Here is a 25155-nt window from a genome sequence, read left to right on the forward strand (position 1 = left end):
AAAGGTAAGACGTGGTTTGTTCCAACCCCAAAAAAAGATTTTTTTTATCACACATTTCAAGACCAACGTACCAAGACCCAAAAAAATCCGTCAAAATTACCTTTTTCTATCCAAAGCTTTGGAATCCCTCTTACTGTTGTCTGTGCTCAATCTCTGCATAAAATCCCGCGGGGGAAACGAAAGTCGTCGTCTACTCTCAGTTTCTAGTAATTGTCGTCTTCGCTCCTCAGCCTTCTGTAACTGAGTACTGTCTTCTGATTCTGTGCAGAAATAGATTTTTAGAATATTTTTTTAAGTCAGGAAAATTCAGTGCAGTGAAGCTTCTTATTTAATTTTTTATCATTTTATGGGAGAGAGATAAATTGCACTAATAACAAATTTATAGCCTTAATTATTGCAATAACTTTCAGTCTGAATGGCGAAGCTAATCTATAATTGATTATGTATTTTTTGTATGGTTGTCTAAATACAAATTTACCTATCTCTCTTAATGCATGCCCTTTACAGTATCTTAAAGAATCCTTTAAGCTATGTCTGTCACTATGTCTGTCCGTCCGTCAATCTGCTAGTCAGCTTTGTATAGCTCTATGGAGAAAATGTGAATTTCTCGGCTGCTATTAAATATATACAGCTGATATTTTTAGTGAAGAATCCTATGATGTATGCACATCTAATCATTACATTGTTTTGTTTGTCTGTCTTTTCGTTATGTTTCAAAAGATGTAAACATTATTCTTTTAAGGTTTAGTGATTTTCTTGGAGTTTTTGCATATTCTCTCTTTTTTTCTTTAGTATGAAAACTGAACATCTGCTTTGTCTGTTTGTTCATTCCATAATTTTTTTTGCTTCTGTACTTATGGATGTTTTGATCCTTGTGTTATTATAAAAATCAATTTTCCTGTTTGAATTGTGTTGAATTGTTGGTTATCAACTTGAGGTAAGGTGGTAGTTGTTGTTTCAGAGATGCTGCTTTGCTCAGAGGGTTTTCTAAAAGTTATGTTTTTTAGAGCGAAGCTTTTTCTTATTATTAAGTTCGGTCCTTCCGGAACAGTTAGCTCTGTAATTGTAACTGTTAGCTCTTTTCGTTAACTTAGTCACATTAAAATTGTTCTATCGAACTTATCCTTTGCATGATAATTCCTATAGTAGGTATACAAGTGATCTGAATTTTTTAATACTGATTCCTAGGACAACAAAGTACAATGTTATATACTTATAATTTTGTTTAAACTCTTATACATTTATATTCTAATTATTCACTCTACAAGTGGTTATGTGCGTTTGTCCAACGTTTTAGAACTTCGCTTTAATGGGTGTTGTCATCTCTGTAACAATGAGAAGCATTGCTACTTTATAAGTCAGAATTGTTCTGTGTTTCCTTGTGTCTCTAGGTCTGTAATGCTCATATGAACTAAAATTTATTTTACATTTAATCTTTTTACCCCCAATACATCAATTAATTCACTAATTTGTTGAATAAATGTTTTTTTAATATCTACTCTATATTTTTTTTAAACTAAAAGAATATCGCTTTTCTTATGCATATCTTAAAGGTAAAATGGAAATAAATTTTCAATGTATTTTAAACAAGTTGTAAAAATATATTCAATTACCATACCTTCTTCTTTTCATTAACAGTCTCTTTCCATTAACAACCTAATACAAAATAAAAAAAAATACATTATAAAAAACTGGAGACTTCTCTATACCAGTTTAGCTGTTTAAGATATCTAAAATTCCAAGAGAGTAATTTCCCTGGAGAAGGTTAAAAAATAGCATTAACCCTCTCTTTATAACAATAAAAAGATCTTAGAAAGTGTAAACCAATATCTTTTTTTCTTTTTACATAAACTAAAGGATGTGAGTAAAAAGGAAAGGAATTATTTGAACTAGCACCCAGATACTATAATAGTTACTTATTGCATCGTATTATAGACAGTTTTCCGCGGATATTAAAATAAAAAATAGAATATTAAAATCAGTTTTGTTAGACACAAGAGGCCGAAGTTTCGATCTATGAAACTGGTATTATCTTTATGATTGTCATTTTGATATTCGCGGAAAATTCTCTATAATACGATTCTATACATTATTTTTTCAGTATGCCTAAAAATCTGTTATAATTCAACAGATATTAATCGGTTTTAAATAAATACTGGAAAATTATTATTAATTATTGTCTGTTTTACTCACCCTGACTTTATTATCAGTAGTTAAATCTTGGTCTATGGTGTTGCTTATTTCCTCAACTGCTTGACTCAGACTAAAGCCTCGCGCCTTTGGGTTATTTCGGATCTTGTTCGGCAGTTTGGCTCCTAGGGTCAGAATATATACAGTTAACTTAATGAATCAACCATTCAAAAATTAAAAATAGTCCCCAGAGTTGTTAATTAAGTCAACGAATAAGAAAACATTATTATATAACTTTGGGGACCTGGTAATAAATAGCCCAATGTCCCCTCCCTCCCTGTAGAAAATTTATTTTTTTCAAGATTTTAACAAGATTTTATAAGCCTGGCCGATATAGGGGACCCTAACTCTGCGAGTCTTATACCTACGGGGCTACCCAGCACTGTATATGACCTAACCTAACCTGTCCTAAAGTACACAAGGCACTGAAAGGGATATGGGTAACATAATTTTTTTGCAGGTGTTAAATCCTGTTGTGAATCCCGTCCTTAATTACTGTTTAATCCCAGTATTCAATGTATATTTTCTATAGTACCTGTAGTAGACTGGGGAGAAGGTCTGGGCTGACTTCTTAAAAATGGTCTCTGGGTAGTTGGGATGGTCGGTTGGAATCCTGTTTTATACAGTTATGTTTATTAAATATACGCCTAGTATAGATAAGACAATCCTTATGATAAAGTAACAGGATGTCTGTATGTTTGTACCCAAGGATCTCGCTAACTGCTGCACCGATCGGATTATCCTTAAAACGGTAGATGCTCATAGGTCTGAGAAGGTCGACCCGGCCCCCCTAAATTTTTGTTTGTTTTTTGTTTTTCAAAATCTAAAATAAATGGGTTTTGGGATTCAACTCCCCCCCCATTTCAGGTGCCCCTAGAGGCCTATAGAGGTGAACAATACATTGGTATACATTCCTGATGATGATAAACAAAATTACCCATTCTTAAGATCGAAATTATTTATTATTGGTAGAAAAATAATGTTGGTTTTAACTAACCAATTTTTAAATGAAATACCCAAAGTTTTTAAGCCATCCAATGAGAGAACATGTTTATTAATCTTTAAAGTTAAAGGGCATTATATCTTTATGCTAGACTCTAGACTTTAGACATAGGATAGAGTGGACATTAAGGATACTAAATTACAACAACATATTCATAAACAATCCTTGAGAATTTGTTGATGGTTTGAATCCCCGGGCAACTTCCATCAAACTTGAAAACGCAGACAAAACCTCTCCTTCCTAAAATTTATATCAATTTGGGACCATTCCACATATTACCAAATTATTTTTAAAGGGTAACAAATTACATTATACATTAATTATATACATATCTATATTCTGCTTTTTCAGTTGTAACACTCTACAAGTGTTAATGTTTGTTTGTCCTTTGTTTCAAAGCTTCGCTTTTATGGATGTTGTCATCCTTGCTTTTCATTTTTATAAATATTACTTTTAATGACACCATCCATATGCAAGACAATACTATCATAGATTGACAAACGGTCAGAGTGAATTATCAAGCAAATGTACAAGGGTCACAAAAAAGAGAGGAGAAAAAGATAGAATATTCATATATCGCATTGTATTATAGACAGCTTTCCGCGGATTTTAGAATTAAAAATTGTAAGATTAAAACAGTTTTCTTATGCCTGAGAGGTCGGAGTCCTGGTCTAACAAAACTGATTTTAAATTTATGATTTTTATTTAATATTTGTGGAATATTGTCTGTAATACGATGCTGTACATAATTTGTCAGTAGGGCTGAGAACCGGTTCTATTTCAGCGGATATTTATCGGATTCGAAGCCATACTGGAAAGATTATTTCTCATTAAAGCAAAGTATAAATAATGATTGTCATACCTGGGAATCAAATTCTGGAGCAAAAGCTGGATCCTGTTCATTCAATTGCTGGCCCCTGAAAATATTAAAGCTCAATCTAATTTGAATATTTTGATTTTTGTGTTGTAATAACTTAGTAAAGAATTTTAATTGTGCATTCAGTTTTTTAGATCTTGGACAAAATCTAATAAAATGAAAAGTAGTTAACAGAACTGTAATATTATCAACCCTATCATTTTTATGTAATGATACCCGATACCTCTTAAAACTCATTCATAGAATCTTTGGTAATTGTTCAAAATTGGTGGTTTTCATACAGTACAAGTTGTCGCAAATATAGGTATTAAATAATAGTAATGCAAATATTTGACAGGAATAATAGTTATTTATCGCATCATATTTTAAACAGCTTTCCGATATATTGTGCTTTTTATGGATACTATAGCGGCTTCGCCCCTAGCCTCTAGGTGATAAAAAATTTAATATTTATTGTTTTTAGTGAGATAGTGTTGCTATTCTTTCATTCAAAATAAATGCTGGAATAAAAAATAATAAAGGGCAGCCTGCGGCAGCCTGTAGCAGAGCAAAATAAAAAATAAGGGGGGGATTTTTTTGTTTTTGGGGGGGTTAAGGGTGTCCCACCCCCCAAAAAAATAGCTTAAAACCACCACAGGACCAATAGGTATATACCCTGAAGAGTAGAATCCGATCGGTTCAGTGGTTACCGAGATCTTAAGGGACAGACAGACAGACATCGTACTACTTTGTATTATTGATAATACGATGCTGTAAATAATTATTCAGTATGACTGAGAACCGGTTCTAATCCACCGGATATTAATCGGATTTGAAGCTCTACCTGGATGTTTCTGGAACTGGGATCCTCTGGAAGTTGTTGACTGGAGGTATTTCAATTCCAACATCATCTGGGATAGTATCAGAAGATGACACACTTGGTACGAATCCAGCATCTGAAATAGAAAATGCATTAAATTTATATGTCAATAGCATAGAATCAAAAAGCCGAAAAGTCGATCCCGCAATTGTAGTTTTAAATGTTTGTAAATGTTTATGGGATCATTTATTATAGAGGCGAATTCTCTTCGGAGGATAATTGTACCCTACCCTAAAATAAATATAAACCTTTCTAGGACCTATGGAAATCTACACTGTAAAGGAGAATCATATCGGTTTAGCCGTTACAGAGATCCATTGGTACAGACACACATACCCCCCCACACACACACAGACATAGTATCTGCTATTTTTAAATAAAGATTATGAAAGTGTATTGCAAGGTTTAATTAGTTCCATTATTTTTTTTGCAAAAGTTAAGGGAAAGCCACTTTCAAATGTTTTGGTCCAATAGACAGAGGGACAAACATGATCATTTAGAGAGTAGCTTTGCTACTTAGATCATTAACTTCTAAATCAAAATACTTGTGGTTAATAAATATGCAATAATTAGTGTATTACACAAAAATAGAGAAAATGCCATGATAAGATTTATTAAGATGAATCTCATATAAAAAAGCTAAATTTAAAAGTTAGGAAATTTTTATGAAACAATGTATAGTGTTAAAAAAAAAATGACTTCATACAATACAAATGACAAATGCTAGGCCAGTATACAATTTACTATTGGTCAATTGGTATACTGGCCTATCATTGGTCATTTGTATTGTATGACGTCATATGCTGCTTCAACGTGGCGCTCGGCCCCCTAGCCTGCCTAGCCGCGGGCGCTCGGCCCCCTAGCCTATAACCTAACCTAACCGAAAAAAGGTTTCATAGTTTTGTAATAAACACTCCCCTCCCTCCCTGAAGAATATTTTCGAGTAAAAGTAATTCTTCAAACAACGTTTGTCCAACGATGAAATACCCAAATGATACAAATTATTTTTAGTTTTGAAGAAATACTAAGAAAAATCATGATATTAATCAAAAATGATTTTGTTGTCAATCAGTCTTCAATCATGTTACGGTTTGCTTATTTTTGTAACTATAAGAAAGTCTTGTCTTATGGTTTACAAAAAAGTCAAAAAAAATAAAAATAAATTCATATCTGGTCTAAAAAGAACCGGGAATAGTCCCTTTCATGGCAATGCCCCTCAAGGAGCGATTTGTCGTATTTTTAAAATGGCTTTTTAGAGGTTATTTTAGGTTAGGTTAGGTTATATTGGGTTAGGTGATTTCCCCACAGGGTTAGGCAATTGGCCCTGCAGGGTTAGAGCCCAACGCAGGGGCTAGAAATATGAGAAATGCTACTGCAAAAAATACGAAGAATCGCCCCTTAAGGTGCGTTGCCACGAAAGGGACTATACCCAAAGAACCTTTTATTTGGTTATTTCAAAAGTTTTTAAAAATCAATTAATTTTAATTGACTAAAATTTTAGGGAGTAAAACCAGCTTATATTACAATCGAAACCTATACGTGATTTCAGCTGCTGTTGGGGAGCAACACATAAGTAGAATTGACGACCTTCATATTCCCCCCAAATTTTATTTTAGAATTATTTCGCTTGTTGGTTATACCTTATTCCTTAAGGAAAATTACAAAAAAAACATGGTAGAACCAACTATAAAGAGTATCATTTATAAGCAACAGTTTGTGAGAATTTAAGCTGCATACGATCCACTACAAATCAGTCTAATATTTGTACTTTCATTGTAACAAATTACTAATATTTATTATTACTTAGAATTATTGTAATATATTTATTATTTAGTAATTTTTTGTATTGAAAACTAAAATTTTCATTTATTTTGACTTATTTGTATCAAACTATGATACCCGTTAATTGATAATACTTAATTATCATTGCTTAAATTATAGAAGCACTAGCGGCTTTGCCTCTAGCCTCTAGGGGCTTTGCCCCAAGAGGTGATCATAAAAAAAATAAGGTGAAATTCGTAAAAGGACTAGGGAAATCTTCAGCAAAAAAAAAGGACCAAGGAAATCTTCTGCAAAAAAGAAAAACAAAGGACCAAGGAAATCTTCTGCAAAAAAGAAAAAAAAAGAACCAAGGAAATCTTCTGCAAAAAAAGGACCAACGAAATCTCCTGCAAAAAAAAAAGGTGGGGGATTTTTTTGTTTTTGGGGGGGTTGGGGGTGTCCCACCCCCCAAGAAAATAGCCTAAGGACCAGTAGGTATATTCCCAGAAGAGTAGAGCCCAATTTGTTCAGCAGTTACTGAGATTTTACAAAAAATGTAAAAAAAAAATTGTGGGGGTGGTTTTTTTTAGTTTTTTGGGGGGTTGGGGGTGTCCCACCTTCCAGGAAAATAGCTTAAAACCATCACAGGACCAGTAGGTATAATCCCTGAAGAGTAAGGCCCAATCGGTTCAGCGGTTACTGAGATCTTAAGCTTCAGACGGACAGACGTACAGACATCAAGCTACTTTGTATTATAGATTAGTAACAAAATAAGGATGACAACATCCATAAGTAGTAAAGCTTTTGAAGAAATTATGGATGGATACTGGAAAAAGATAAATATAGAGCAGTGTCATAAAAAAATCATAAAACTTGATAAATAAATCACAAACCTTAAAAGTTTACTAATCTAGGAGTCGATCTAGCACTGCAATAATAAACAAATTCAAATGAAACTTGATATATAGAATATTTAACTTATTCAATCCCTAAAAAATTCAGCCGGCAATCGATAAGAATTGAGAAAAGCACAAATACCTAAGAATCTTGATGACTTGGTTGAAATATGTAGAATATGAACTTTTTTACCTCTAAAAATTTCAGCTGTCTTTCTTGAATAGGAGCCGAGAATATTACGTTTCCACCATAGCGTTACAGACTGACGGACGGACAGACAAAGTGAATTTTAGAGTAGCTTTGCTACTAAAAAATGTGAATGAATCACTTACATGAGAATATTTTTATGATAAATCATTTTTATATAAAAATTGTTGCCTTCAAGGGAAATAAAATCAAAAGCATTTAATTTTCAATTATTATAGAAATTGTTGCCGTTCTTTAAAATTATTTTAAAAGATGATTTCTAAACCGATTATAATAACCGGTTCTCAGCCATATTGAAAAATCATGTAAGGCATTGTATTACAGACAATTTTCAAAGCTATTAAAATAACAATAAAAAAATTAAAAACCAATTTTGTTAGCCCTTCGGCCCCTCGAGACAAACAAAACTGGTTTTAATCTTATAATTTTTCATTTTCAAATACGCTGACTAGCATAGAAATTCTATAATCGTTTATCTTACTTTAATGGATAGACAGACAAAATCATCACACATAAAGACAACCTACCCTTTTTATATGGGCATTAGATCTTTACACAATTCATTCATTTCCCCAAAGTTTTATAATAACGTTTTCATATCTGTTGCCTTAACAACTTTGGCGACTCTTAATTAATTATGATAGGTTTGTTCACAGTTGAGTGTCTAAACGTTTTAACCACTAATTGTATCTAAATACATTAGATATTATTATGTCTTATCATTGAGGATGTGTGTAAATTTATTGGCCATTGTCTCATTCCTCTAGATCCATGAATTGTGTAAAAATTCACACAGTTTAGCCATGTCTGAAATTTTATTGTACAAAACAATGCAATCTTTAATTTCTTAACAGCAGCAAGAAAATGTTTGTCTATTATAATCAAGGTTCTAAATTGAGGTAGGTTTTAATATTATTCATCGTATCGTATTATAGACAGCTCTCTCGGATATTAAAATAAAAAAAATATAAGATTAAAAACAGGTTTCTTAGTCCAAAGGGGCCGAAGCTGGGCTAACAAAAAAGATATTAATCTTATAATTTTTATTCAAATATTCGTGAAAAATTGTCTGTAATTCGATGCTATGCATGATTTTTTTCCAGTATGGCTGACAACCGGTTCTAATCTAGTGGATATCAATAGGTTTCAAAGCCATACTGGAAAAAAATGTCTAATGACATTATGATGGTATTTTTATATAAATAAAGAAAATTAAAATGTGTTCAACCTGTATAAATATCTTTGATATGTTGCTAGAAATTTGTATAGACTTAAAACCATGAAATACATTACATACACTTTTAAAAATATATTCGCATTGTTCTTTCTCCCTGTCTCTGTCTGTTTGTCTGTATCTGTCTCTGTCTGTCTGTATGTCTGTCTGTCTGTCTCTCTCTCTCTCGCTCAATGACCATTTTTTATTTAATACTCTATTATTTAGTTATAGGTTAAAATTGAAATATTAGGTTAGTAAGTACCACTTTTTATACAAGCTATATTGTCGACATAAACCAATATAATTGATATTAAAAATTAAAAAAAAAAGATTTATCATAATTTTTACAGTGTGATTTGTTGCCTTATTATACAATTATTTATTATTAACCACCTGTCTCTTATATTTCCAAGTCTGTCTGTTCGTCTGTCTGTTTATATGTCTGTTTGTCTGCCTGTGATGCGTTCACATCCTTTTGGACATAAAATCATTTTGTATTTTCTTTGGTCTACTAATGTATTTTCCAGAGAGGGAGTGAACATTGCATGGGCTGTTTATTACCCCAAAGTCTTATAATAACGTTTTCTTATTTGTTGGCTTAACAACCTTAGGGTCTTTTATTAACTTTGATTGGTTTGTTTGTTTAGTTGAGTGTTCGAACGTTTCATCTACTAATTTTAATCTACAGAAGGGGTAATTTTATTTAAATCATTGGGGATGTACACCAATTTATCGTCCATTGTCTTATCCCTTATATCCCTGGCACTGACTGACCAGTTAAGAATAAAATAACAATTTTGAGAAATGAATAAAGTCAAAATTTCCCAGCCGTGTGAAAAAAAAGTTGGGTCTACAAAATGTTTAAAATGTTACTTGTCCATTAAAATCTGTGAAGTGAAATTAAATTTTTTTTGTTCGATTCTGGACCGCACCTCGTCATACTAAAGTATAAAGTATCATATTTTGTCGTGCAATCAAAATGTTATTGAAAATCTGCGTATAATCAAGTATACAAATAAAAAATGTAAAAGTTTTTTTAGTTGATCCTATAATATAAAGAAGTAAGGTTTTATGTTTGTCCGTTAAGATCTCGAAAAGTACCAACCACTCCAAAAATTGAGTTCTCAGTTTTGGAAAAGATTTATATATTTAGCTCCCGATGTAATTTTAGGCTAGTTAAATATTCAAAATACTGCTTTGCTATGGTTTTAATCTATTTTTATTCTACCTTTCTCTCCCCTTTGAACTCCTTTGGATACACATTCCTTAGATGCTAGGGGCGATGTAAGCAGTAGAAAAATAACATAATGCAAAGTTAACCAGGGTTGTTAAGGGATGAGACAATGGTCGTTCAATTAATATACGTCCCCAATGAAATAAACAAAATATCCCTTCTGTGGATTACAATTAGTGATTGAAACGTTTGGACACTCAACTGAATGAACCAACTAAGAAAAATTGTTATGCCAACGATTAAGAAAATAATATCATAAAACTTTGGGGACTATTTAATAATTATCCCAATGTCCCCTTTCTCTCTGAAAGTTAACAAAACTAATTAAACATAAACTTGTTAACAATTAGAAATTAAAGAATTCTAAGAAATATTTAATTTTTAATTTGAATCACTCGCAAAAACTTAATTTGTCGTCTATTGTTAACGAGAATTAAAAAAACGATAATAACCATCAAGACGTGAATTTATTATGAATTCATAGAAAAAGTAGATTTTAAAAATCTTTAATTGTTTAGTTGTGAAGTCTAGACTGTGCAGAATAATTTAGTATGCCTGCTTATGGACCAAGACATTCTCCACATACTAACTATTAATTTATTTTTATGGAGGGAAGGGGGGTAATGGACTGCAAATTATGATGCCCCAAAAGTTTATAAACTCATTCTGCTATTTGATATTAGGTTATATAATCCGAAGGGCAATGTTCATTGAATTGTACAAAGTAGAAGAGTCTAAACTTTTTGACCATTACAAATCTACATAATGTTAAATTAGGGGAGAATCTTAATTCATCGTCTATCGCCATCGAATAAGAAAATGTTATTTCAAAAGTATGTGGATTAGTTTAATAAACAGCTAATTGTCTCCTCTCTCTCTGTATATCATCATTGGGGATGCGCTTAAATCAATCGCCCATTGTATTATCGCTTAAGATACCTGCGAACACTTATCTTCTAAGCGTTAAAATAAATTGCATACAGCCTCGCTTAATAAAAGACACAATTTGCAGTTTTATAAACAATTAACAAAACATAACAAGCATTTCTAATTAGCTAGTCTTTAAGTCGTTTTTTTTAAGTCGTCGCACAGAAAGGTGCTAGGAAATGTAAAAAATGGTTACCGAGATCTTAAGCTTTAGACGTCACACATAATTTTGCTTTTATTGCTATACTTAATATCGCTCTCTATACTATAAAAAATAAATGTAGAAATACATTTTTTTAAATGTTATCCCTTATTTTTTTGACTAACAAAAAAATTTACCACAGATCATTGTTGCTTAAAAATCCATTCCTTAACTTGAGGGTATAATAAAATGAAAATATAATTAAAACTGGTAAACAATAATTTTATTTGCTATTTTCCTTGCTTTTACGTCGTGTCTGTGGGAAAGTTTAAAAGTCTAACATTAAAATGTTTCTGGCATGGTTCTACAGACAGTTGCCCGCGGATAAGTAAATAAATAATCAGAGATTCGATTATTTTTTGTTTGCTCTAGTGGCTGAAGTTATTGACAACCAAACTTGTTTTAGTACCCTCACATATCTATTACTGTCTTGTTTCCCAGGGTTTTAAAGGGATAAGACAAGGGCTGATAAATTGATGTATAACCCTAATAATAATACACAAAAATTCCCCTTCTGTAGATTACAATTAGTGGTTAAAATGTTTGAACAATTAACTTAATGAACCAACCAATCACAATTCAAAAGTCCCCAAATATGTTGTTAAACCAACAAATGAGAAAACGTTATTATAAAACTACATATTTTTTGCGTTTAATATACAAATGGATGTAGTATATACAGGGTGCGTCACATAAATCGGGACATTTTTAAACGGCCATAGCGCGAAAATTACTTGACCAATCAGGACGTTTGACCCCACTTTAGAAAGCTTAGGTAATGACCTTTTAGCACAAAAAAATCTTTGGACGAAGATGGACGTGTACACCGAGCTGGATGCGTATATGTTCAAAAGGCAGATTCCAAATGCGCCGGTGGTTAAGTGCGCAAAATCACAAAACGTAGACGCAAGGAGAAGGGAGTTGGAATCTTGACCCCAAATTTTGTGGGTGTCTTAGGCTCATTGAGACACACATTTTGCCGTGTTTAAATCCATTTTAGCTCAATCCTAGCCGAAATGAGGTAGATTTTTCAAGATTTTTAGCCTTAAGAAATCACAAACAGTAGGGCCCGACAGGGAAGGAGTTGGAAATTTGACCCAAAATTTTGTGTGTGTCTTAAACTCATCGAGACACGCATTTTGAGTACTTAAAGTCCACTGTAGTTAAATCCTAGCCCAAATGAGAGCAAAAACATGGATTTTGTCAATTTGGCGGTTACTCATGATCCTAAGGAAATGTGGCCTCCCAGTATCCCGATCTTAATTCAATGGACTTTTGGGCCTGGGGCTACTTTGAAGCATGCACCAATAGACGTGCCCATACCACAAAGACCTCCCTCATTGCCACTATCAAGGAGAACTACGCCAGCTTGGACAGGTACATTTCAACCTGGACCTGCCGGCGGTTGAGGAGGCGGGTAGAGACGGTGATTGAGGCTGGCGGCGATTTTATTGAATAATCTACTAGTCATATACCTATTTTGCTTCCCAGTTTTTAAAATTCAATAAAATCTTTAAAATTGACGATTTTATGTTCATTTCTTTAAAAATTACAAAATGTCCCGATTTATGTGACGCACCCTGTAAGTGGATATTATGACTGAAAAAATTGACCTCAATTTACCTTGCTATTTCCTCTGTTATTTATTGGTCAGTTCGTTCATCCAGTAAGAGAAGAAGGGTATGAAATAATTTGGGGTGTGTGGGTCGTTATTTTAGCACGCTAGAAGATTAATTTTATTAGAGAACGTGAAAGTCTGTTGTAAGATCCAAGTAATAATAAATCGGGTATAGTCCTTTCCATGACATCGCTCCATATGGGGCGATGATTTTAATTGATCGCCTCTTATGACAAGGGGCGATGTATTGGCTCCTTGAAAGGGGCGATTTAATAGCCCCATATAATAAGAGGCGATGTTATGACTCCTTGAAAGGAGCGATTTGATAGCCCCTTGCCCTAAGAGGCGATTAAATGATCCTTTATCGCTCCATAATCGCCCCTTCTAAAGAGGAGATGATATGTCCTCTTATCCCAAGGGGCTATTTAATTAAATATCGCCTCTTCATGGCCCCTTCACTATTATATATATCTTAGTCCCTTGATGGCCCCTACATCGCTCCTACATCGCCCCTTCATCGCTCCTCCATCGCTCCTTCTCCAAATTTATATTACATTGTACTTTGATGGCCCCTACATCGCCCCTCCATCGCTCCTACATCGCCCCTTCATCGCTCCTTCTTCAAATTTATATTACATTGTACTTTGATGGCCCCTACATCGCCCCTCCATCGCTCCTACATCGCCCCTCCATCGCTCCTACATCGCCCCTTCATCGCTCCTTCTTCAAATTTATATTACATTGTACTGTGATGGCCCCTACATCGCTCCTACATCGCTCCTTCATCGCTCCTACATCGCCCCTTCATCGCTCCTTCTCCAAATTTATATTACATTGCAACTTGATGGCCCCTACATCGCTGCTACATCGCTCCTTCATCGCTCCTACATCGCTCCTTCATCGCTCCTTCATCGCTCCTTCTCCAAATTTATATTAAATTGTACTGTGATGGCCCCTACATCGCTCCTACATCGCCCCTACATCGCTCCTACATCGCCCCTTCATCGCTCCTTCTACAAATTTATATTACATTGCAATTTGATGGCCCCTACATCGCTGCTACATCGCTCCTTCATCGCTCCTTCTCCAAATTTAAATTACATTGCAACTTGATGGCCCCTACATCGCTCCTACATCGCTCCTACATCGCTCCTCCATTGCCCCTTCATCGCTCCTTCTCCAAATTTATATTACATTGCAACTTGATGGCCCCTACATCGCTGCTACATCGCTCCTTCATCGCTCCTACATCGCCCCTTCATCGCTCCTTCTCCAAATTTATATTAAATTGCAACTTGATGGCCCCTACATCGCTCCTACATCGCCCCATCATCGCTCCTTCTCCAAATTTATATTACATTGCAACTTGATGGCCCCTACATCGCTCCTACATCGCTCCTCCATCGCCCCTTCATTGCTCCTTCTCCAAATTTATATAACATTGCAACTTGATGGCCCCTACATCGCTGCTACATCGCTCCTCCATCGCTCCTACATCGCCCCTTCATCGCTCCTTCCACAAATTTATATTACATTGTACTTTGATGGCCCCTACATCTCTCCTCCATCGCTCCTCCATCGCCCCATCGCCCCTTAATAGCCCCTTACCTTAATTTATATAAAAAAGCCCCTACATAGCCTCTCCATCGCCCCTTAATAGCTGCTTACCTTAATTTATATAACATAGCCCCTACATAGCCTCTCCATCGCCCCTTAATAGCCCCTTACCTTAATTTATATAACAAAGCCCCTACATAGCCTCTCCATCGCCCCTAATAGCCCCTTACCTTTATTTATATAACAAAGCTCCTATATAGCCTCTCCATCGCCCCTTAATAGTCCCTTACCTTAATTTATATAACATAGCCCCTACATAGCCTCTCCATCGCCCCTTAAAAGCCCATTACCTTAATTTATATAACATAGCCCCTACATAGCCTCTCCATCGCCCCTTACCTTAATTTATATAACATAGCCCCTACATAGCCTCTCCATCGCCCCTTAATAGCTCCTTACCTTAATTTATATAACATAGCCCCTACATAGCCTCTCCATCGCCCCTTAATAGCCCCTTACCTTAATTTATATAACATAGCCTCTACATAGCCTCTCCATCGCCCCTTAATAGCCCCTTACCTTAATTTATATAACATAGCCCTACATAGCCTCTCCATCGCCCCTTAATAGCCCCTTACCTTAATTTATATAGCATAGCCCCTACATAGCCTCTCCATCGCCCCTTACCTTAATTTATATAACATAGCCCCTACATAGCCTCTCCATCGCCCCTTAATAGCTTCTTACCTTAATTTATATAACATAGCCCCTACATAGCCTCTCCATCGCCCCTTAATAGCCCCTTACCTTAATTTATATAACAAAGCCCCTACATAGCCTCTCCATCGCCCCTAATAGCCCCTTACCTTTATTTATATAACAAAGCTCTTACATAGCCTCTCCATCGCCCCTTAATAGTCCCTTACCTTAATTTATATAACATAGCCCCTACATAGCCTCTCCATCGCCCCTTAAAAGCCCATTACCTTAATTTATATAACATAGCCCCTACATAGCCTCTCCATCGCCCCTTACCTTAATTTATATAACATAGCCCCTACATAGCCTCTCCATCGCCCCTTAATAGCTCCTTACCTTAATTTATATAACATAGCCCCTACATAGCCTCTCCATCGCCCCTTAATAGCCCCTTACCTTAATTTATATAACATAGCCTCTCCATCGCCCCTTAATAGCCCCTTACCTTAATTTATATAACATAGCCCTACATAGCCTCTCCATCGCCCCTTACCTTAATTTATATAACATAGCCCCTACATAGCCTCTCCATCGCCCCTTAATAGCTCCTTACCTTAATTTATATAACATAGCCCCTACATAGCCTCTCCATCGCCCCTTAATAGCCCCTTACCTTAATTTATATAACATAGCCTCTACATAGCCTCTCCATCGCCCCTTAATAGCCCCTTACCTTAATTTATATAACATAGCCCTACATAGCCTCTCCATCGCCCCTTAATAGCCCCTTACCTTAATTTATATAGCATAGCCCCTACATAGCCTCTCCATCGCCCCTTACCTTAATTTATATAACATAGCCCCTACATAGCCTCTCCATCGCCCCTTAATAGCTCCTTACCTTAATTTATATAACATAGCCCCTACATAGCCTCTCCATCGCCCCTTAATAGCCCCTTACCTTAATTTATATAACATAGCCCCTGCATAGCCTCTCCATCGCCCCTAAATAGCCCCTTACCCCAATTTATATAACATAGCCCCTACATAGCCTCTCCATCGCCCCTTAATAGCCTCTTACCTTAATTTATATAACATAGGCCCTACAAAGCATCTCCATCGCCCCTTAATAGCCCCTTACCTTAATTATATAACATAGCCCCTACATAGCCTCTCCATCGCCCCTTAATAGCCTCTTACCTTAATTTATATAACATAGCCCTACATAGCCTCTCCATCGCCCCTTAATAGCCCCTTACCTTAATTTATATAGCATAGCCCCTACATAGCCTCTCCATCGCCCCTTAATAGCCTCTTACCTTAATTTATATAATCCTTACCTTAATATATATAACATAGCCCCTACATAGCCTCTCCATCGCCCCTAAATAGCCCCTTACCCTAATTTATATAACATAGCCCCTACATAGCCTCTCCATCGCCCCTTAATAGCCTCTTACCTTAATTTATATAACATAGGCCCTACAAAGCATCTCCATCGCCCCTTAATAGCCCCTTACCTTAATTATATAACATAGCCCCTACATAGCCTCTCCATCGCCCCTTAATAGCCTCTTACCTTAATTTATATAACATAGCCCCTTCATAGCCTTTTCATCGCCCCTTACCTTAATTTATATAACATAGGCCCTTTATGGCTCCTGTACAGCCTCTGTAATTGTATTGCCCCTTCATTATAGAAGGTAGGGCATTAAGGTAAGGAAGGAATGTGACCCTCTACAGTTTTAAATTTAAGTTTTAAAAGGATGACAAGGATGACAACATTTATAAAAGCAAAGCTCTGAAACGGTAGAAAAAAGTTTAATGAACATTAATAATGTAGAGTGTCAGAACTGAATAGTCAGAACATAAATTTAAAATTCGAAACAAAATTGTAAGTAAATTTATTGAGAAATTGCTTACATGCAGGAAAATGCTTGAGGACGTACTCACATTTTTTGGACTTGATTATAGATATGATTCGCTTATAACATTCTATTTTGTTGTCCTAGGAATCAGTATCCCAGAAATCAGATTAATCGGATAATTTTGATACATAAAAATTTGTTGTAAGTTAATAATTAGTATGCTTAAAATGGACGTACGGATATTCTGATAATGATTATAGACTTTCTAAATCGTACCTTTCTACTACAGGAATCACATGCCTAAATTAACGAAAATAGCTAACCGTTACGGACGTACGGACTGATCCTTAATATAGAAAAGCTTTGCTTTTAAAAAGTTAAAAAGATTTTTTGAGGGGATGGGGTAATATTTTTCTTGGGGTGAATTTTCTGGGAGGGTGGAGATACCCTCCCTCGAAATAATTATAAACCCTCTATGAACTTAAAAGAAGCTTCACTGTAAAGGAGAACCATATAGGTTCAGCGGTTAGCTTTTCTACAGACAAAAAAAGATTACTACTTTATATAATAGGTTATGAAAAAGAAAAAAAAAGCAAGATAACAAGGATAACAACATTCACAAAAGCAAAGCTCTAAAATCAGGAGGTCAAACATAAATTTTGTTAAAATTAGCGTAAATCTATAATACAAAGTAGAATGATGTCTGTCCATCCGTCTGTCTGTCTGTCCGTCTGTCTGTCCGTCTGTCAGTCCCTTAAGATCGCGGTAACCACTGAACCGATTATATTCTACTATTCAGGGAATATACCTACTGGTCCTGTGGTGGTTTTAGGCTATTTTCTTGGGGGGTGGGATACCCCCAACCCCCCCAAAAACAAAAAAATCCCCCCCCATTTTTTTTTTTGCTGAAGATTTTCTTGGTCCTATTACGAATTTCGCCAAAAAAAAATTTTATCACCTCTTGGGGCAAAGCCCCTAGAGGCTAGGGGCGAATCTGCTAGTATAGAATATAGTAAAAGGGCATAATTTTATTTTTAGTATTTGATTATAATACTAAACCTTGTTGTCCTAAGAAACATTACTCCAAAACCCAGATGAATGGGACAATGATATTATACAAAAAAAATGGACGTACATACTTTCTAGTAATGAATATAGTATTGTACCCAACTGTTATAGAAATCATTCTGCAAAGTTTGAAATCGATAGGATATTTATAACATGTCTAAATTAAAGAAAATGTCGTCTAACCGTTTGGACGTACGGACAAACCAATCCTTACTATAGAAAAGTTTCGCATTTAAAAAGGAAAATTATAATGAAAATATAATGAATTAATAAAATAGATATAAATAATATAATAACATAATGAAATAAAGAAAAAAAATAAACTAAGAGAATGAAATTTTTTAGTTAAATAGAATATTGAATAAGGATCATATAATGGACAAACAGACAAAGTAAGTTATAGAGCAGACTTTAAGAGAATATGCTATTACTCAAAGATTATCACGAAACCTAAGTCTTTTGAAGCATAATTGAGAGACAGACAAAATAATTTATAGACTGGATATACATATGTCATGGGAATATTCACTAAAAATCTCAACAGTCTATCTTTAACAATAGCAGAGAAAACCACATGCTTAACTTAATGAGAAGAGCAATGACGAAAGGACTAACCCTAATTGTAGAAAAGTTTCTCTTTTAACAAAAAAAGTATTTTTTTGGTCTGAAGCTTAAAAATTTCATAAACTGACTAAATTCTCCATTTAAGGGAAGCTTCACATAGGTCATGGGATGGTTTTTTGCTTTTTCATTTTCAGATTTAAGCCCCTAATTGGTTTAGGCTATTTTTCTGCCTCCTTACATTAAAAAGAGCGCAGCTGCAAGTGAATAAGAAAAGAGAAATATAAAAGGAGAATACATATTATCCTATTATATAAAGTAGTAAAACATAAACAAACGTTGGAGTGGACAAACCTAGGAATGGGACAATCGTCGGAGTGGACATTGCTTATGTAAAACGCAGGAGTGTCTTTTATTTTATTTATCAGATAAAAATCTTTCAAAACAAAAAAAAAATCTTGAATATCTTTTCTCACAGACTGAAATTTTAAAATCAGTCTGACAGTTTTCCAAAGTAGGTAAGTTCTATCGAAAGGCAAAGGTTTGAAACAGATAGAACATTTCATTAAACTAAAACATATTTTTTTCTCACATTGTTTACAACTGTCAAATATGTTTTTTTATATGCTTATTTGTATATTTATATCTTAACCTAACCTAACCTGTGTAGAAATAACTAAACAAATGTTGATGAAACCTAATTTTTAAGATATTATAGACACTTCTGCGTTTTACTTATATAATGTCCACTCCGACATTTGTCCGAAATATCCTGCGTTTGTCCACGTTAGTAAGGCTTTCTGTTCTGAAACTTAAGATCTCAATAACTACTAAACAGATTGGGCTTTCTATTTCAGGTAAGCTTAATATTTGTCTTGTAATGGCTTTAGGCTATTTTATTTTAAGTCGAGGGATGGTTTTAGGCTTTTCTATTTTAAGTCCTGGGAAGGTTTTAGGCTTTTATTCATTCCCCTTTGAATACAGAGCCAATAGATGCTGGGGGCGTAGCCGCTAGTCGATATACAAAGTTTTTTTTTGTCTGTAGCAAAGGATCTCATTTGCTGCTAAACCGATATGATGTATGTCTGTCTGTCTATACCGTAGGATCTTGCTAACCGCTGAGTCCTGAGATGATTTTAAGATAGTTTATTTTTTTTCCTTATTTACTAAGTATATTTGCAATTACTTTTATTTAATGAAATCTTCCAATTTTTAACATGTACAAAACGGCCTGCTTAATTGCTTCAAGATCCATGTCAGATCTATATAGGAAATAAATGTCTATAAACGAGCTCAAGTTTTCCAAGGAATATATTATTAAAACTCATAGTGCTCCAATAATCCATAATAAACTCTCATTGCCCAGAACGATAAGACCCATTATTTTACTTTATTAAAAATAAATTCATTTTTTTCATTTCATGTTGCTATTTACCTTATATTGATGTATTTAATTTCTAATCATAAAAAAGAAAATTTAAATTTATAATATGATAAATTTAAGAAAACTATGTTTTAAAAGAATTCGATTGTGGCGACATTTTGTGTGTTCAAATATTAAACTAAAATTGTAATCATCATCATTAACCCTTTGGTGATGGTAATGTAAAGAAAAAAATATAATTTAAAAAAAATCTTTTAAAAATCATTTAAATTATTAAATATTTACTTTCTTTTAGATAGTAATGCCGGGTGAGGAAAATAGATTTATTGAGAAATAGATATGCATATAGAAAACTAGCCAATAGGGAGATAATTATATCGAGCCAACTCTAGTAATAAAATAACAGGATATTTGTCCATAAAAAGCGAAGCAATATCTTAATTTTTGTTGTTGGAACTGTTATTCAGTTGATTATACCAAGGATCTAAAGGAATAAGACAATGGCCGATAAATTTTTATCCATCCCTAATAACGATACACAAAATTGCAACACTACAACCAAAATATGACAAAAGTCCCCAAAGTTTTGAGCCAACGAATAAGAAAACTTCATTATAAAACTTTGGAGACTATTGTAAAAATTGCCTAATGTTTCCTTTCTCCCTGAGATTATACAGACTATCCTTAAACTAATATTTACATTAAAGTAACAGGATGTTTATCAGTATCAACTGAACCGATATGCTTCTCCTTTACATTGAAGCTTATTTTACTCGCAGGAAAAGTTTTCATTTTGGGGAGGGGACCAACACTTTCAGCCCCCGGAAGGTATCACTTCCCTTAAATTCTTAACCTTCCCCCTCCCCCCCCCCCTCTCCACCACATCTATTCATTAAAGTACTCCTAGGGTCATCTATGGGATTAGCCGTTAGTGACTTAAAAATAATTCAAGTGCAATGATATATTTACCAAATTAATACGAAAATTTTGTATACATTTTTTATGAAAAAAAATTATTTTGCCAAAGGCAGCCAAAAAATAAGCAGCAAATATTTCAAAAATGCTCTGATAATCAGAGATCTACAGGGATAAGACGATTGTCGATAAAATGATATATATACATATTTACAGGTTTTTTTTTATGAGAACTTTTTTGAAAGCAATTTTACCTTACTTATAGTTATCAGAATTTAATGATTAATGGCTTATTCTCTTCTTTTTTTATAACCTTTAATAGAAAAGCAAAAAATATTTCAGTTTTTATTCAAAAAGTACAGTAAATTAAAAAATTTAAAACTTAGGTGTCAACATCTAAAAATGGTTTTAGTGCATTTTTCTTATAATCTACCTTTGCAAGAATGGCTGCAAAACGCTTCAAAGTTGAGATATAGAGCTAAAAATTTATATAGATACTATTTGTGACATGTACTAGAACATTTTGAAATTTGCAGGCCATATCTCAACCAGGGAGGGAATACTGGCCCCCCAATGTACTCCCTCCATTCTTGGAAAGGGTAGAAGATTTGAGCATAAGAAAAATGCGCTAAAACCATTTCTCGTATTCATTTGAATCCGGTGGATAGGAACCGGTTCTCATCCATACGAAAAAACTATGTCTAGCATCGTATTATATCCAGCTTTCTACGAATATAGATATGTACAATCATAAGATTAAACCCAGTTTTTTTAGCCGGTGCCTTCGGCACCTCGGGGCTAAAAAAACTAGTTTTAATCTCATAATTGTACTTTCTATATCCGCGGAAAGCCGTTTATAATACGATGCGAGAAATAACTATTTTAGATGTTGACACCCATGTTTTGAAATTTTGAATTTACTGTACTTTTTAAATAAAAACTGAAATATTTTTTTGCTTTTCTGTTAATGGTTATAAAAAACGAAGAGAATAAGCCATTAATCATTAAATTCTGATAACTATAAGTAGGGTAAAATTGCTTTCAAAAATGTTCTCATAAAAAAAAACACTGTATATATATGTATGTTTATATATTAATTATTCCCATTGATGATTCACAAAATTACCCCTTCTTTAGTTTAGAATTAGAAGTTGAAACATTTAGACACTCAACTTAATGAACTAAACAATCACAAAACAATAAAAAGTCCCCAAGGTTGTTAATCTAACGAATAAGAAAACGGTATTATAAAACTTTGGAGACTAGACAGCACTCTTGGATAAGCCAACTTATAACACTTTGGGAACTATCCCAATCCTCCCTGGCGAAATGACAATGAGATTTTTTGGTAAATTTGTGGCAAACTTTATTCTTAATAAATTAGCACTTGCCAAAATTATACTGGAGAGATATTTCATTGAAGAATAAATCTTTTTTTTTGCCCAAACTTTTCGTCAGCCAATAATAACAGATAAGTTAAACATTGTAAAAATAATATAGTAACTTAACTCGAGTTGTCAACGGCAGAAATTAGGTCCTGAGATGGTTTTAGGCCTGGAAAGGTTTATAACAATTTTATCTGTATTTCTTAAAATAAATTAACAGAATCTTTGTCTGTATGTATGAATGTCTGTCTGTACCGAAGGATCTTGCTAACCGCTGAACCAATATGGTTCTCCTTTACAGTGAAGATTCCTATAGGTCCTTAGATCGTTCTCCTTAATAGGGTAGCTTCTCATAGGTCCTGGGGAGGTTAATAACTATTTTATTTTAATCCTTATAATAAAGTAACAGGATCTTTGTCTGTATGTATGTCTGTCTGTACCTTGCTAACAACTAAACCGACATGGTTCTCCTTTACAGTGAAGCTTCCTATGGGTAATGAGATGGCTTTAGGCCATTTTATTTTTAATCCTTATAAAAAGTAACAGGATCATTGTCTGTATGTATCAAAGAAGATCGCTAACTGCAGAACCGATATGGTTCTCCTTTATAGGGTAGCTTCCAATAGATCCTGGGAAGGTGTATAACTGTTTTGAAGGAGGATATAAGGGGCTATTAAGGGGCGATGGAGAGGCTATGTAGAGGCTATGTTTTATAAATTAAGGTAAGGGGCTTTTAAGTGGCGATGGAGGGCTATTAAGGGGCGATGGAGAGGCTATGTTATATAAATTAAGGTAAGGAGCTATTAAGGGGCGATGGAGAGGCTATGTAGCGGCTATGTTATATAAATTGGCTATTAAGGGGCGATGGAGAGGCTATATAGGGGCTATTTTATATAAATTAAGGTAAAGGACTATTAAGGGGCGATGGAGAGGCTATGTAGGGGCTATTTTATATAAATTAAGGTAAGGGGCTATTAAGGGGCGATGGAGAGGCTATTTAGGGGCTATGTTATATAAATTAAGGTAAGAGGCTATTATGGGGCGATGGAGAGGCTATGTAGGAGATTTGTTATATAGATTAAGGTAAGGGGCTATTAAGGGGCGATGGAGAGGCTTTGTAGGGGCTATGTTATATAGATTAGGGTAAGGGGCTATTAAGAGGCGATGGAGAGGCTATATAGGGGCTATGTTATATAAATTAAGGTAAGAGGCTATTAAGGGGCGATTGGGAGGCTATGTAGGGGCTATGTTGTATAAATTAAGGTAAGGGGCTATTAAGGGGCGATGGAGAGGCTATATAGGAGCTTTGTTATATAAATTTAGGTAAGGGGCTATTAAGGGGCGATGGAGAGGCTATGTAGGGGCAATGTTATATAATTAAATTAAGTGGCTATTAAGGGGCGATAGAGAGGCCATATAGGAGCTTTGTTATATAAATTAAGGTAAGGGGCTATTAAGGGGCGATGGAGGAGCGATGTAGGGGCCATCAAGTTACAATGTAATATAAATTTGGAGAAGGAGAGATGAAGGGGCGATGTAGGAGCGATGAAGGAGCGATGGAGGAGCGATGTAGGAGCGATGTAGGGGCCATCAAGTTGCAATGTAATATAAATTTGGAGAAGGAGCGATGAAGGGGCGATGTAGGAGCGATGAAGGAGCGATGTAGGAGCGATGTAGGGGCCATCACAGTACAATTTAATATAAATTTGGAGAAGGAGCGATGAAGGGGCGATGTAGGAGCGATGAAGGAGCGATGTAGCAGCGATGTAGGGGCCATCAAGTTGCAATGTAATATAAATTTGGAGAAGGAGCGATTAAGGGGCGATGTAGGAGCGATGAAGGAGCGATGTAGGAGCGATGTAGGGGCCATCACAGTACAATTTAATATAAATTTGGAGAAGGAGCGATGAAGGAGCGATGTAGGAGCGATGGAGGGGCGATGTAGGAGCGATGGAGGGGCGATGTAGGGGCCATCAAAGTACAATGTAATATAAATTTGGAGAAGGAGCGATGAAGGGGCGATGAAGGGGCGATGAAGGGGCGATGAAGGGGCGATGTAGTAGCGATGAAGGAGCGATGTAGGAGCGATGTAGGGGCCATCACAGTACAATTTAATATAAATTTGGAGAAGGAGCGATGAAGGAGCGATGTAGGAGCGATGGAGGGGCGATGTAGGAGCGATGGAGGGGCGATGTAGGGGCCATCAAAGTACAATGTAATATAAATTTGGAGAAGGAGCGATGAAGGAGCGATGGAGGGGCGATGTAGGAGCGATGGAGGGGCGATGTAGGGGCCATCAAAGTACAATGTAATATAAATTTGGAGAAGGAGCGATGAAGGGGCGATGTAGGAGCAGTGAAGGAGCAATGTAGGAGCGATGTAGGGGCCATCAAGTTACAATGTAATATAAATTTGGAGAAGGAGCGATGTAGGAGCGATGGAGGGGCGATGTAGGAGCGATGAAAGAGCGATGTAGCAGCGATGTAGGGGCCATCAAGTTGCAATGTAATATAAATTTGGAGAAGGAGCGATGAAGGGGCGATGTAGGAGCGATGAAGGAGCGATGTAGGAGCGATGTAGGGGCCATCACAGTACAATTTAATATAAATTTGGAGAAGGAGCGATGAAGGAGCGATGTAGGAGCGATGAAGGGGCGATGTAGGAGCGATGTAGGGGCCATTAAAGTACAATGTAATATAAATTTGGAGAAGGGGCGATGGAGGAGCG

At 35.1% G+C, this 25155-nt stretch overlaps 1 protein-coding gene across 1 annotated transcript in view; it reads right to left on the minus strand.

Annotated features, from left to right (window-relative positions):
• Positions 1-25155, minus strand: part of LOC145333949 (uncharacterized) — a 69503-nt gene that overhangs the window by 2183 nt on the left and 42165 nt on the right. The window contains exons 13-20 of the mRNA XM_080179207.1: positions 4894-5005; positions 4056-4110; positions 3354-3433; positions 2726-2799; positions 2194-2315; positions 1619-1656; positions 899-987; positions 101-260 (exon numbers count right to left, since the gene is read on the minus strand). Coding sequence (XP_080035333.1) covers positions 101-260; positions 899-987; positions 1619-1656; positions 2194-2315; positions 2726-2799; positions 3354-3433; positions 4056-4110; positions 4894-5005 — 730 coding nt within the window. The remainder of the gene's footprint in view (positions 1-100; positions 261-898; positions 988-1618; positions 1657-2193; positions 2316-2725; positions 2800-3353; positions 3434-4055; positions 4111-4893; positions 5006-25155) is intronic.

Source organism: Acartia tonsa, chromosome 12 (assembly GCF_053477335.1).
Source record: "Acartia tonsa isolate MP-2025a chromosome 12, ASM5347733v1, whole genome shotgun sequence".
In the NCBI taxonomy this organism is placed as follows: Eukaryota; Metazoa; Arthropoda; class Copepoda; order Calanoida; family Acartiidae; genus Acartia; species Acartia tonsa.